Here is a 14,952-nt window from a genome sequence, read left to right on the forward strand (position 1 = left end):
ACTCTTAGGTATTGACCCTGAGCACAGGCATAGGAGGATGCTTAATGTTTCTTAAACAAAGTGATGCTGGCTCAGTATTTTTATGTGTAAGAGTCTTGCTTAAACCTCACCATCTGCTGTTCCGTGGATGAGAAGATAGTCTACATTTCTGAAATATTCTGCTCTTGTCATCACAGTTGAATTCTGGAAAAGGGGAAAAATTAACATCTTAGTTGCTGCAAGTTCTAATAGAAAACTAGCTAAATCATTGTGCAATGGACTTAGCACCAATACTGAAATTATGTATTGCTTTGGTTGATAAATATTTAAGAGTCAGAGCAACACATTTTCATCATCATTTGCATTACTTCCATCTGATTCTTAGTTTGAAACACTGAAAGTGTATGTGTCATATGTTACATATGAGTGAGACCTTAGGCAGAGAGGATGCCCGCTCAAGCTGTGGAGGAGTAGGGGCTGGGGAGGGGGATGAGGAAAAGGGAAGTTAGGGAAGGAGGATGGGGAAAGAAAAAATAGAACCCAAAGGGAGTCAATTCCTTGTTAGTGAGGTGTTTTGCAGCTGACAAAAGATCATCATACTTGCTTTGGGGACCCAGCCAAACTGTAAACTTGGAATGACTGCTTTACAATGATTTAGCACATTTGGAATAAATTAATGACCTAAATCAAACAGAAAATGCTTACTTTATAATGCTCGAGATTATCGTCCTTTGTTGGGAGGCCCATGAATCGCTCTGTGTAGATAGATGCTGTAAAATATATGAGTATATGAGTGTGTTGTTTGCATGAGATGTGTGTCATTTCATTAACCAACCAGACCCCACCCCCCACCCCCGAGTTTGATAACTGCCCGTCAATCTCCCAGGTGGAGCTGCCGAGGAAGGTTCTTGCTGCCCTTTCCTGTAACGCTCCACCCAAGTCATTCGCTCTGCAAGTTGCCTCAGTAGGGCCGGAGAAGCAATGCAGGAGAAGACTGTGGAAACAGGAGCAGCTAAGGATAGAAAGGGCTGCTCTTAAGCTTTTTCACTTCTACCCAAAGTTCTTCAGTGGGGGGAATGTTGAGCTAGGAATGACCTCATGATATTTTAAAAGAAATCACAAATGCAGCCACCTCTAGTACGTTTATTGGTGTCTTAATTAATTTGGGATGGAACTATATCCCCCAAGTCCTCCCCCAAAACACACACACGTTTTTCTCTGAATGGAGATTCCCTACAAGTCACAATTGTCTCATTTCCACCACAACACAGGGAAGAGGATCTAATGAAAGCTAATTTTCGTGCATTTATTAGAGTTATTTCCAAATAATCATCCTGCATTGATGTTCATCATAAAAATAGGCACACACGGGGTTTCCCTCGTAGCGCAGTGGCTGAAAGTCCGCCTGCCGATGCAGGGGACACGGGTTCGTGCCCCGGTCCAGGAAGATCCCACATGCCGCGGAGCGGCTGGGCCCGTGAGCCACGGCCGCTGAGCCTGCGCGTCCGGAGCCTGTGCTCCGCAGCGGGAGGGGCCGCAACGGTGAGAGGCCCGCGTACCGGGGGCGGGGGGAAGGCACCCACGGAAGGTGTACTTCTTGAACAAATTTTTGTTTCTTTGATTCCTAGAGCAATGTAACAGGCAGCTGCAAACTGTGGCGTGGCGGTGATTTGCTTGGTCCCGTCCTGACTTTCCCTAAGATGTGCTTAAAAGCTAGTTCAGCTGCCCCTGTGTGTCTGTGAAACAGACTTAACTCTGATTTTAAAGATTTGGTTCATCAGGGGGCACACGGTTTCTGGAAGAGAATAACTTACGTTGGGTTTTGGAAGAGTCCTTCCTGGTCTTAAAATTGCTGTGATTATTGCAACATGATTATAATGAATCATATAAACAACCTCATTTATAGATTATATTTTTCCCAGTGATGCTGGGGTGAATTTTACTGCATAATTTGTTTTCCTAGCAACCTTAAATATAGAGTAATTATGTGTTAAATGTTTTCGCAGCAACATTTATGAAATGTTTCCATACCGTAATATTCCCAGCTGGAGACTGGAGCCACTGCGATTCCACATTTGAAAAGACCACTTCCTGAAGCAAGGGCCAGCGATGAAACATAACCTCCGTAGGACTATAGAGACATTGTTACAAGTCAGTCCCAGATTGACTCTCATCTAAGGTATTTGTATAGCAATTCTACTCAAAATAAGTGCTGATGGGAGCTGGGGAGTATGGATAGGGTAGATTAAATGTCTATCTTGCACTCTTGGTAGCCATCTCCACCAGACATGACAACAATTTCAGCTTAGTCAATTACAAATACTTGGTGTGCTGATCCCAACATGGTGTGGGCAGTTTAAGAGATACTATAATTGCAATGTTTCTGCAAAATTCTTTTTTCCCCCCTTTATGTTTTTCCAACTAGGACCTTGCTATGGCAAAAGCAGGATTTTTACTTTAAAAAAATGCACAAAAAAGAAGATCATTCCCCAAAAGTAAAAGCAAGATACTTCCCACAACGTGCAAAAAACTCGTGTGAGGCAGCACTTATATCTGTATATTTATTCATTTATTTTCATAACAGAACAGCAAGGGAAGGACACAAGAACCTTTTGAGTAGTTTAAGACACGGCCAAAGTCTGTGTATAAGGTAGCGTTACGTATTCTGTTTTGAGGATTTCTGGCATAGCAGCTCAAAGGAGGAAAAGCCACTGGTGTCTTTAAAAATCTTACATGCCCCCCTCCCCAACTTAATGGAAAAATAAAGTAATACAAAAGGGGATACAAATTGCAGAGTCTGGAGTAGGTTTAGCACTCATCAATTTTCTTCCCCAGGGTATTGGTAGGTGATTCAGAAATGTGACCCTCATAACAGGAGGAGATGTGTGCCTGTGTCACATGAAAATTTGAACCTTTTCCTAAAAATGAAGAAATGAACAGGGTGTCACAGTAAAGCTCATCTCTCCCTGGAAGGCAAATTTGGTCTGTATTAACCTGCTGGGAGAGAGATGCTTCCTCTAGGAACATGGATTAAGCAGTGTTCTGGGACGTGGACCCTCCTCCCCCCTCTCCGCCACCCCAAATGTGTGTGCTAGATTAGGAAGTGACTCTCAGTGCTATTCTTGCCCCAACACAGGAACTTCCTTACAAATCAAAAGAGGACAGTGTGACTCTCTAACTAAGGGTGTGCCTTGCGTTTAGGACTTTATTGTCACAAACTTCTGGGAATCATTTTTCCTCCGGTCAGGAGAGATCGTATCATCCTTTGCTACCGAAAAGTCAGTCTTGAGAGAGGGTGAAAGAGACAGTGGGAGTGAGAACCCTACAGAGCAAGGGAGAGACAGGAGACAGACGTGGTGAAATCAGGCAGCAGGTCAGTGGCCTGGGTCTAGTCTTAATCCGTGAAATACATGGCCTGAGGGAATAAGCTAAACCATTTTGCTGAATTCAATTGTTAGAGAAAGAATGCTAACTAACTAGTTTACAGTCTTATGTTTCCAACTCTGGGGAATCTTATTGAGGACCCTTGGCTACAAAACACAGACTAAAAGTGGCAGCTCCAATTATACCGTGGCCTCCTTTCATTATACTTGGAGGAGAACTAAAATGTGTTTTAATAGAGGAAAAATATATTTTAAAATAGAAGGAACATGTGGGTTTAAAAATCATTTTGATAAGTGAAAATTCTCTATCAGGATCGAACTTTCACTTAAAACATAAAAATAATCTGTTTTGGGCTTCCCTGGTGGCGCAGTGGTTGAGAGTCCGCCTGCCGATGCAGGGGACGTGGGTTCGTGCCCCGGTCCGGGAGGATCCCACATGCCGCGGAGCGGCTGGGCCCGTGAGCCATGGCCGCTGAGCCTGCGCGTCCGGAGCCTGTGCCCCGCAACGGGAGAGGCCACAACAGTGAGAGGCCCGCGTACCGCAAAAAAAAAAAAAAAAAAAAAAATCTGTTTTGATTAGCAGGTTAGCAACAACTATTACTGAAACAAAAGATTTCTTCTTCCTTCTTAATTTTTGATTTAAATGAAAGTAGAGTAAGCCCGAGTCCTTTAGAAATATGATTACTGTTTATGGTTTTATTGGAAAAGTGTGGTCACTGCAAATTATAATACTGGGTTCTGCTTCTCCTCTCCTATGCCCCAGAACAGAAAATAGCATGGAGTGACATTTGAAATTAAAGCATTTGCATACAGTAAAAAGGGTTTTGAATATTTCCGTCCAAAATCTTAGGAATTATAAAAATATTAATTTTTATCTACTCAGTGATTAGATAATAGGGCAGTATGTAAATAAAATTGTCATGCTTTCAACATGAATACAAATTGCCTCTAGGAATTTGTAAAAGCAAACTAGTGTAGCAACAGCACAATAAAAGAAGGTGTACTTGAAATTCTCAGGCAGCTTGGAAAAGCTGTTTCTATTGTAGAAATAAAGAGAAAAAAAACCACCCGAGCTGACTTTTTTCTGCTCTCCCATGGGTGGGGCTCCAAGGCAGAGTGGGTGGCTGCAGAAAGAAAAGAACCCACGGAGCAGATTGGCCATGAGAATTCTAGAATTTTGTCCTTTGCACTTAGATGCCTTGCCATTTTGTTTAAATGAAGGATATCTTTAAAAACATTCTTAGAAGGGCACAGAATTTTGAAGGATTTATGGAATAGTACTCTGATGGGAGCTATAATGCAGATTGGAACATTTCACCTACAGACAATAATAATAACTAGCTAATGTTTGTATGGCCAAGGTCATTGTGACAGTCTTTGTGGTCCCACAGGCTCTGTGTCCTTTCTCTCCCCCCTCCCACTTCCCCTTGCTCACTGGCTCTCTTGATGTTCTTTGAACTCTCCAAGCGTGATCTAGCCCCAGAACTTCTGCAAGTGCTGCCACCCTCTGCCTGGAATTCTCTATCCCCAGAAATTGACATGGTTCACTCCCTCCCATTTGAAGTCTTAACTCAAAAAAAAAAGTCTCACCTGTCCTAATCTAAAATTGCACCAATCCTGTATGATGCTCCTTGCTCCTTTCTTGCTTGGTTTTGCTTTTCTCCATTGCACTGATCATTGTTTAACATCCTGTATATGTTACTTATTTATCTTGCTTATTGCCTTTCTCCCCAACCATTCCCAACTCGATAAAGGTAGAGATTTTTGTCTGTCTGGTTAATGAATGTCTCCCTAGCACTGACAATACAATCTGAAACACAGTGGGAATAGAATAAATATTTGTTTAATATATGACTTCCTATTAACTCATCTAACTCTCACACTGACTTGATGAGGAAATTATTGTTGCATTTCGTGATGAGGAAACCGAGGCTCAGAATAAATTTAGAGTAAGCGGTGGAGTTGAGACTCAACTGCAGAATGCCTGATGACAAGCCAGTTCCTCTATATCCCTACATTAAGGCAACCTCTTTGGGCAGTTTTAAGTTCAGAGTCTAATATAGTTTCATTAGAGGTACATTTGTCCTGCTTTTACATCCTTGATCACACATAGCAATTCAAATTGCTTATAATTAGTCACTGGAAGAGAAGGGAGCTAAGATTAAATCACGAACTAATGCTTATTCAACACCACCTGTCTAGGTCTATATTAACAAAGCAAAGCCCATAAGTGAGGTTGTTATTCTAATAATTTAGGCAAAACCCCTGCTGCTCTTCAATTGTCAGAATAATTGCTTCAATTTTTCTTCATATAAATTAGGGTTGTTTAACCTCAGCACTATTGACTTTTTGGGTTGGATAATTCTTTTTTGTTGGGTGCTGTCCTGTGCATTGTGGGATATTTAACAGCATCTCTGGCCTCTATCCACTAGACGCTAGTAGCACTCCCCTAGTTCTGACAACCAACGACATCTCCAGACGTTGCCAAATGTCCCCTAAGGGGTAAAATTGCCCAGGTCAGAACGACTGTCATAACAGACACTTCCTAGGCATAGTGCTGTGTGCATAGTAGATGTCTAAGAGGTAGCTAAAAAACAGGCTACTGGACTTTAATTTGTGTGCCAGAAAATTGAAAGTGTAAGATAAAAAGGTAAAAATGCCTTCTCTCCCCTTCTTAATCTGGATAATGGAGGGAAATGTAAGATTTGCAACTTATTGACCAATTGACCAAAGAAAAAAATTGCATGGCTAGCTTTAGAGTATTTCTCAGACCACTAAGGTATCTAATACTTCGTAGAAACAGGTACTTATGGAACACAGTGATAGCTAAACAAACCCACATAGTCATTCTCCACGTCTTTCTCTTTCCCTTCTCCAATTTCCCATAGGTCTCTGCTTATTATACTATAAAAGAGCACTCAGAACTATGACCTATTCCTGCCCCCTTCTTCACTGCCTAAATTCAGGCCCTTGGTATTTGTTGCCCATATTACTGCTCTCTTAGCCCCTTGGTCCACTCTCTCCCCCAACATCAGGCTGCTCTTCATTCTGCAGCCAAGAGTATCTTTCTAAGGCTCCAATTCCACTCCCTATTGACTTCAAGACCACTATTAAAAGAGGTACCCATGGAATCAAATACTTTTTGGTAATACTGTATTAAACAAAATTCAACAGGATTCTTTACTATAGGGGCTATATACACTATTACATAGACTTCATAGTTTACCAAATTATTAGACCAGAGAACATTTCCCCCAAATTTCCTGATACTAACATGACACATTTGGGGGAACATTGACTTACAGGATTAAATTCAGTTTAAACAGCATCACAGATATGTGAGATAGCCAATATTGTGCTAAACATTTGAGAAACAAAGTTGAAGAGAGACAAAGTCCATTCCTTGATTCTTGTGAGAGCAAACAATGCACAAACAAGATAAAGCATGGCTGTTCCTATAAAAGTAGTATAAAGAGCTATTGGAGCACAAAAAGTCACATCTGAGTTGGGTCTTAAAGAACAAACAGGAATTTTGTGTTTTGGAGAGAGGAAGACATGGGGAATGGGAGAAGAGGATGGGCATTGCAGGTGTAGGGAACAGGACGGATCAACACATGGGAAAAAGGAAGCACAGACATAAAACAAATTACTCATAAAGTGTGGGGAGAAGTGGAGGGAGAGAGACTGGAAAAGTAGGAGCAACCAGATTGCCAAGGGCCTTGCATGCAAGGAAATGTGTTTGGGCACTAGGCTGAGGTCAACATGCAGCCCTAGAAAATTCATAAGCAAAAAGGCAACGTGGTAAGAATTGTGTTTTGGAACAATAACTTCATTAGCAACATTGGAGTTTGTGAGACCAAAACAAGGAGGCTAGTTAAGAAGCAACTGGAATAGTTAAGCCTGTACCACCCAATCTATGGTCCATGTAAGTGGACCCTCAGACTCCACCCTGGAGTACTTGTTGGGGGGAGGTGCCTGGAAAGCGTTTTAACACGTTCTCCAAGTGATGCTTATGCAAGCTAAAGTTTGAGAAGCTCTGATTTAGATTACATATAAAGAAACTTGAACTAAAGCAATGTCAGTGGGGATGATGAGAATAGACTCAAATGTTTGAAGGCAGAATTGATAGAATTTACTAATCAACAGAGTATTGGAGTCAGGGAGCAGGGGAAGCTGAAAATAGCTCTGAACTTACTAATTTGGGTGACTAGGTGTGTGGTGAGGTCCTTATTAAAGGTGAAGACTTGTTTTAAAGTAGACTATAATACGTTTAACTTGGGCAAGTTAAGCTCGAGTCCTCTGTAAGACATTTGGGAAATATGATCAGTAGCCATTTGAAATGTGAAGCTCAGAAGAGAGAGGAGGGTGTTAGTGGCAGGCATCTTGCAGTCATCATCATCTTTGAAACCAATGGGTTTCCCCAAGGAAATGAAGAACAACAAGAATCAAGACCAGACCCAGAAAAACACTGACATTTAAGGAATGGAGTATAATGATCACAGAAACATAGAAAAATAAGAAGAGAAACATGTCACATAGTCATGGATAAAGCTCACTCTCCTTCATGTGATGAGTGGGTTTCTTAAATCATCCCACACACATGGTTCTCTACCAAACCACTTATATCTAGAATGTTCTAGAAGTGAAGTTAAAAGGTGGCTTTTGGTTATTTCAAAGACTGAAGTAAAAGCAAAGTGAAACCCTAAGAGAAATGTTAATATTATATGTAAGTGTTCAGTTCGAAATGTGAATCTTTCAAGGATTTACTTTAGGAAATTTCATAAAAATGGATGGTAAGAAAGGTCTTATCTGAACTATTTCACTATAAAAATATTTCATTTATTTCCACCCATTTGAATTCCATTCTGTTTAGATACTTAACATTTGATAGTTTTAAGAAGGACCAAATGGCTTGAAGTAACAACTTTCTACAAATTCATAACAGCTCTTCATCTGGTCACTGAGCTGAGAGATGAGTGGAATCCTGAAGATTCCCTTCAATATTGGGTTTCATTCCCTCCATCTTGTGCAGGCCGCGCTCAGAGAAAACAGCCAAGAAAAACAACCCAAGCACAAATGGCTGCAAATTGACTTGCAAATGTACAAATTCAGACCAAAAAGTGAAACAGGAAATCTTCTTTGAAGGGTAATTATCATAATTTATAATGGGCAAATCTAAACTCTTTCCCATATTTCTCAAAACTTTCCAGTGACTTCATTGTCCATGACGGATAAATGTTGCCACTTCCTTTTAATGTGTGTTTAAAAAACCTGTGTAGCTCTTCAAACATGGGAAATTATCTCCATGATCTATAACTAGTAATAAATAATTATTTCTCTCCAGTTAGCACAAATTAACATTAGGTCTGGTAAAAGAATTTGTTTGCAAGAAAAAAAAAAAAAAAAAAGGAATCAAAACAGCCAAGATATAACTAGGATAGGCTAGGTACTAGGAAATTTATATTCTGAAAGTTTCTATAATTTCAAACTTTATCTTAGCTTTTCATGAAAATGAAATGATGACATATAAAAGAAATATATTAACCCTAAAATAACAAAGGAAATTAAAGTTCTGATGAATATGTTTCAGTTCAGTATACTCTAATACCAGAAATTAAGTGAAAATGTGTCAATTACGAGTTGATTTGCTATACAGGGAAGAAACTAAATGATTGAAAAAAAGGAACAGACACTTAAAGCCACTACTTTGAAGCCCAGATTATCCAAATTGACTGTTTCCATTGACAGGTTAAATTATGTTGCAACATTAACATTTCATGAGAAACCTTATAAGCGAACACTTTAGAAAATGATGAACCAAATAACAGGCATAAAACATACAAAACAACTCACCCAGCCCCATATGGCTATTCTTTTTTCATCAATGAAACCCATTTCTATGAATTTTCTAAAGTAAAAGAAACAAATTTTTAGAATTTTAAGTGCGTACACATGACATTTACTTCATTACACAAGCGTATTTAATCCAAAGATTTAATAGAAACGCTACATTTTCTTTGTTTAAACACTTGCATAAGAAGGCTGCATTTACAAATAGTTAAAAGAACATTATCATGCTTCCTGCAAGGGATAAAAGGATCCTTTAGACTCTATGGTACATCTATTGAGTAAGACTTTCAGGGCTGTAAGGCCTCCTACCCTAACTGTGCTGGTGAGTTACTTGGGACTCAGGTTAAGAGACAGGCTCATATTCAGCAAATGAGAATAGACTGAAAGGGGAAAATGTTTTTTAATGCAGTGAACAAACAAATGGTTAACTCAGGTTCTAACACTACAGCCACATGTTTTTGAGTTTACTATTAAATGCACTTAAGATATTTTAAAGAAAAAAAAAGAGATACTGGCTCATAGTAACACCAGAAGTAATAGCACCATGACTAGGACCAAATTTCCAAATCTCCAGCTTTTGGAAAAAAGGGTTTCATTATTGCTGTTTTAAAATTTATTAATTCTTATGATTTTGTTTGCTTAGATGTTAATGTAAAATAATTTCAACCTAAAATGGGACTGAAGAATATAAATGAAAAATTGCACACATGTGCCCTCAGGAGTGAGAGACTGATTTCCATATATGCCTGATTTCCATAAAACTGGTCATATTGAAATTTTCTTAAATGATAGGGAGTTGGTCAGGGGTTGCCTCATATCAACCTTGGGAAGTTTTGTTTATGGTTTCCAGAGGCGTGAACAAGAAATGACCCAAGGTGGCTTGGTTTCTCAAAATACGCTGAATTGAGCGTTGTTTGTAGGACGGGATTGGTTTTGTCTGCCCAGGGAGTAGTCAAAGCTGGTCTCTGTTTTTTTTTATTTTAATAGACTCTCACTGAACTCTCCCCTCTTTTATTCCCTCCCTATGAATACAGCCTTCCCCAAACCCTCAATGGACGGGCCTATAGCTTGCTACAGTTTGTGAGTCCAGAATTTCAATTCCTCTGCTATTCCTGAATAAACTCATTTTTTGGCAATTTTGAGCTTGCCTTGTTTTAACCTTTTATTTAGGTTGACATGCATTATAATCACTGCCTTATTTTTGGTCACATCCATCCATGGAAAAATATCTATCCCTCTCCCATTTCACACTTAGGTATCCTCAGTTCATCATGGTTTGGACAATTGTATGCAGCTTTCAGGATATGAACATTATTCATTCAATTTCCCTCACAGAAGAGCCTCCATTTAAAAATGAGTTTGAAAATAAATCTATCCTTAGGAGCAAGGGACCATGCTGAAGGATAACCTTCAAAAAGTCCTGGGAAGCCCTCAGAAATCTAACTACGTCATTGGTACAAAAAGAGAGTGTTTTAGGCTAATTTATTCCATGCTTCCTTGATGGCTGGTGTTCTAGAGCAATTGTGATTTATTTGGGGAGCGTTTTAATAAAAACTCAAGAAACTCTTAGAGAAGCAGAAGCAGTGGAAGAAAAAAGCAAAGTGGATGAGCCATTATAGAGGCCTGGATGAGACAGTGAAGGAAAAGAGGGGAAGAGACAAAAGTGACACTCATGACCCCAGAATAATACTCTTTTTTTGGTGGCCTTAAGTGACGTTAATGCCCTTTCTCATTCTTCTCTGGAACTAGGACCGAGTGATTTGCATTAGTTAAATAATGGAATTTCTTAAAGGGATTTCACAGCAACCATTTTGCTCGTTGCATGCATTCAAAATGCACGTTTCTGATGCATAGAGGAGTTGGGCAGATGCCCGGCACAAACAGATGGGAAGAAGCCCCGTCAGTCACAGCTTACTCGACACTGATTTTGAGGGACACTGAGGGGTCTACAGGGGAGAAACGCAGTAGCAAACGGAAAGTTGCTACCTGTGTTGACGCTTGGTCATGGCAAAGTAGAGACAACGGGCAGCAAATTGTGGCATTTCGGCAATTCTCCCACAAACTTCAAAAGCCAAGTGAAAGAAAAGAAGGTTCACTTTCTTTGTCAAAAAAATGATCTTGCTGCTAGTGCTTGAAGCCAGTTCTGAGCCATAAAATCAATCGTGATTTTATGATCTCCCAGAAGCTAGCAATCATATTGCCTTGCATTTGGGGTAAAAGCAAATAACAGGTGATACATGGGAACAGGAAATTCTTAACAGCTCCCTTCCTAGGTTTATTCCAAAAGGATGACATTTACAGGAAATGATAGTGCAATAGTTAACATGGAAATGAAACATTAACACTTACTGTGGAAGGACTAGGTTAAAGGTTAGCTAGATAATCTGAGACCAACAAGCCTCTATAAAATTTACCTCCAAATTCTGAAGAGCTTCCAGGAGGGTTATCAGAGATACTGTTGACAGTGTGGTTAAATCAACAAAATGTTAATAGCAAGTGAAAAAGCATTTTTTCTAATTTTGGAGGCTGGACTGGACATTACAACTTTTCTCTCATAAAAATGCCCTAAATCTAAGGTCAGTTTGAAACCTTAGTAATCAATTACGATTATTCTATTTTGGAAATGTTCTTATTGATACCATGTGTAACAGTATGATATATTTTTTTCTCATATAATCCTTCTTTACTGCTATCCCTGAAGTTATATAAAATTTCAAAATTGTGGGAATGTCAAAAATGCCAAACCTACCCCAAATGAGCAGATTTCATCCTGTAACTACTGAAAATTTAAGGGTCTCACATATGAACCACTTGCAGAGGAGCCTGAAGAAAGCAGGTCTCAGTTTTACTTAAGCTTTGACCTCACAAGCATATCCTTTGGGGCTTTCTCTTATGTATATTCAAAATTTGTGAAGTTGTAGGGCCTCTCTTTTTTTTCCTGCTTTGCTTTGCTTGAGTCTGTTTCTTGACCCTGACTAGTATTTACTGTTGTTTCCAAATATGTACTTATGATTTTTTTTTGGTATATAAAAAATTTAGCCAGATTACATTTCATAAGAGATTCCAGGGAAAAATCTCATTCTTTGAGGGGAGGTAATTTGGGGACTACCATAGAGGAATTACAGTCCCCATTCCTCAAGTCAGACGTTCAGTGTCTGATTCCTAAAACACTTCTCAGGAAGATATGTGATTGAATTATTTCTAGAGTTATCACTATAAGTCTATTCTTTTAGCCTTTGGTTTCTCAAAGCATAGGGTTTCAAGGCTTCCCTTTCCCTTTTGCAGAATAATGGTTTCAAGCAAAGCCAAGGCCAGCCCCAACTGGCATCTCCACTGCTGTATATGTGCTTTGCCATACAGCTGCCTCTGTTCACTAAGGTGAATACAAAATGTTCCATCTAATAACCATGCTCTCTTGAGTGCATGTGGTTTATTCACTCTTCAAAAACTGTAAGTGCACTGAATGTTGAGATTGTAAATTGAACAATTTTATACAGAGTATTGTAATAGCATATACTAATATTTCATCTGTTCTTGAATGGCTGAGTCAATGAGTGAACATATGCCTGATCTATAGTAGGAAGACATTCTTCAGGTTCCATCCTAAAAATGGCTCAGAGAAGGTAAATGTAGCCAATTACCGCCTCTGGTCCATCTTCCTTTCAATTCTAAATGCCAAAGACATTTATATTATTGTGAAAATCAATAGAATTTGTGGCTTCATGTCCTATATGTTGGACACCAGAAGTAACAATTTTTGTTAAGGTCTATACATGGGTTTCATGTTCAAATTTTCATTTCATCCAAGGAAAAACATTAAGAAGCTATCAGTTCTATCTGTTCTGTTTCTTGAGGTATTCATCTTAAATTTGAATGCTGCATTTTTGGTGGTAAATAAATGCACAAAAATATAATGATGTATGATGTTAACGATGATTGGTTTTTAACCAGTGCCAAAACAAACCACTTTTTAGCTCGGCCAACTTTGGAAAGTTGAATTACAAACCATAATTTACATCTCTGTCTTTTGATGTTGTCCCAGGATTACATGTCCTTGGTGTTTATTGCATGGTTTAAATACAAATAAATGTGACCCAACCCACAATGCCAAAAACAATACCGTAAAGAATTAAGTCTATAATGCTGACAATTGTGTTAATATTCTTAAGGCATACCACAGTCTTTACATGAACGATTGAATCTCAGAGTTTTTCTTTGAACTATCTTTTCTATGACCCTCTATCAGGCCGAAGACTCCCTCAAAAAAGTTAAAATAGTGGAAAGGCCAAAAATCTGGATCAGTAAGAAAGACGGAGCTTCCTAAAGGTTAGGTGTGAATGATACCTACAGATTGTATAGTGTTATTTAATAATTTAGTTATCAATTTTTCAGATTTTACTCAAATAGCCTTTGTTTTTAATTGAATGTTTTAGGTGTTAGTGTGTGTATATTACTGTTCACAGAATGAAAGAAAAATTTGAAAGCATATGGGTTATGATTACTTTTCTATTTAAAAAAAATAATTACTTGTGAGTCTAAATTCTTCTGCTTTGATTACAGAAAAGTGTTGTCTGGGCCTGGCTCCTAGTTGTTAAATATAATCTGTGTTGTGTGTGCTGCATTGAAATCAATAACTGCTAATGATATTAAGATGATAAAAGAAACATACTAATTAATTTTCTAAATTGCTCTTTGCTGTGAAACAGTGTTTGACCTTTAGACATCACTCATGCACATATATCCATGACTAAGAGTACAGTCAGCCTGTGTTAGCTTTTACATTTACAATCTAGTATTCTCCAACTTCACCTACTCACATCACAATAACAGAAACCCAACAACTATACAGAAATATCCAGAAGAATCCTGCACAGTGTTTCCAAATTAGGAACAATTTTGGTGACTCTATTCTTTTTGTTTCAGGAAGAGATGACTGAGCCATAAATTGTGGTTGAGAATGTAGTTGGGAAGAAGAACTCAGATTATAAATCTGTCTTTCCCCTAAATGTTTTGGTAAATTTCTATTATGTAAAAGAAATTTTTTGTTGAATGAAAATAGGAAAACACATTCTTGCTAAAATAGCTAGTTTAATTACAAAAGAATGTTAATATATATAAGTATATAGTGCTGATGAAATCTTGAGCCATTTCTAAATTTATGAGGTAGAATCCACAAGGCTTGAGCAAATTCAGATGTCTGGTTTCCTACAGACCATCCCTAAAGTTATACAAAGTTTTCTGCTAATTGTGAGCCATGGTAATGAAAGTCTGTTAGAATGACTGGAACATGGAAAGAGAGTATTTCACCATAAATCATTTTTCTTCTCTCTTCCGTGAATAATTTTTTCTTATATTGGGTAAAAATATCACTTTAAAGTTAATGATAGCTTTAGATGAAGTTAGGAAAATAGACCAAAAAAATTTAAGACATTAAGGATGGGGAAACCCGAGAATGACTGCATGACTTTTGCTGACATCAGTTTCTGTTTGAATGAGAAGGCGCTCACCTGACAGCTGTGATCTGGTCCTCAACTTCATAAACACCCAGCTTTCGATACACTGCATACAGAAGTTTGTCACCTTGGAAAGCTGTTCCTCGACCATCCACCAAGGCAATGACAATCCCTTCCTTACTTGCAAGATAAGATATCCAACTAATAGCGAATACAGACCTTACACTCTGACTGCAGGGACCACCATACCTACAGAAAAAAGAAAAAGATAGAATCTCTGATTACTT

At 38.6% G+C, this 14,952-nt stretch overlaps 1 protein-coding gene across 3 annotated transcripts in view; it reads right to left on the reverse strand.

The window, feature by feature from the left end:
- The window catches only part of FAP (fibroblast activation protein alpha), a 71,848-nt gene that overhangs the window by 2,039 nt on the left and 54,857 nt on the right, over positions 1 to 14,952 (reverse strand). For all 3 annotated transcript variants that reach the window (XM_060106134.1, XM_060106135.1, XM_060106136.1), the window contains 5 exons: positions 14,720 to 14,914; positions 9,216 to 9,270; positions 2,011 to 2,110; positions 685 to 749; positions 111 to 183 (listed from right to left, as the gene is read on the reverse strand). In XM_060106134.1, coding sequence (XP_059962117.1) covers positions 111 to 183; positions 685 to 749; positions 2,011 to 2,110; positions 9,216 to 9,270; positions 14,720 to 14,914 — 488 coding nt within the window. The remainder of the gene's footprint in view (positions 1 to 110; positions 184 to 684; positions 750 to 2,010; positions 2,111 to 9,215; positions 9,271 to 14,719; positions 14,915 to 14,952) is intronic.

The sequence above is a fragment of the Mesoplodon densirostris genome, chromosome 8 (genome assembly GCF_025265405.1).
Source record: "Mesoplodon densirostris isolate mMesDen1 chromosome 8, mMesDen1 primary haplotype, whole genome shotgun sequence".
In the NCBI taxonomy this organism is placed as follows: Eukaryota; Metazoa; Chordata; class Mammalia; order Artiodactyla; family Ziphiidae; genus Mesoplodon; species Mesoplodon densirostris.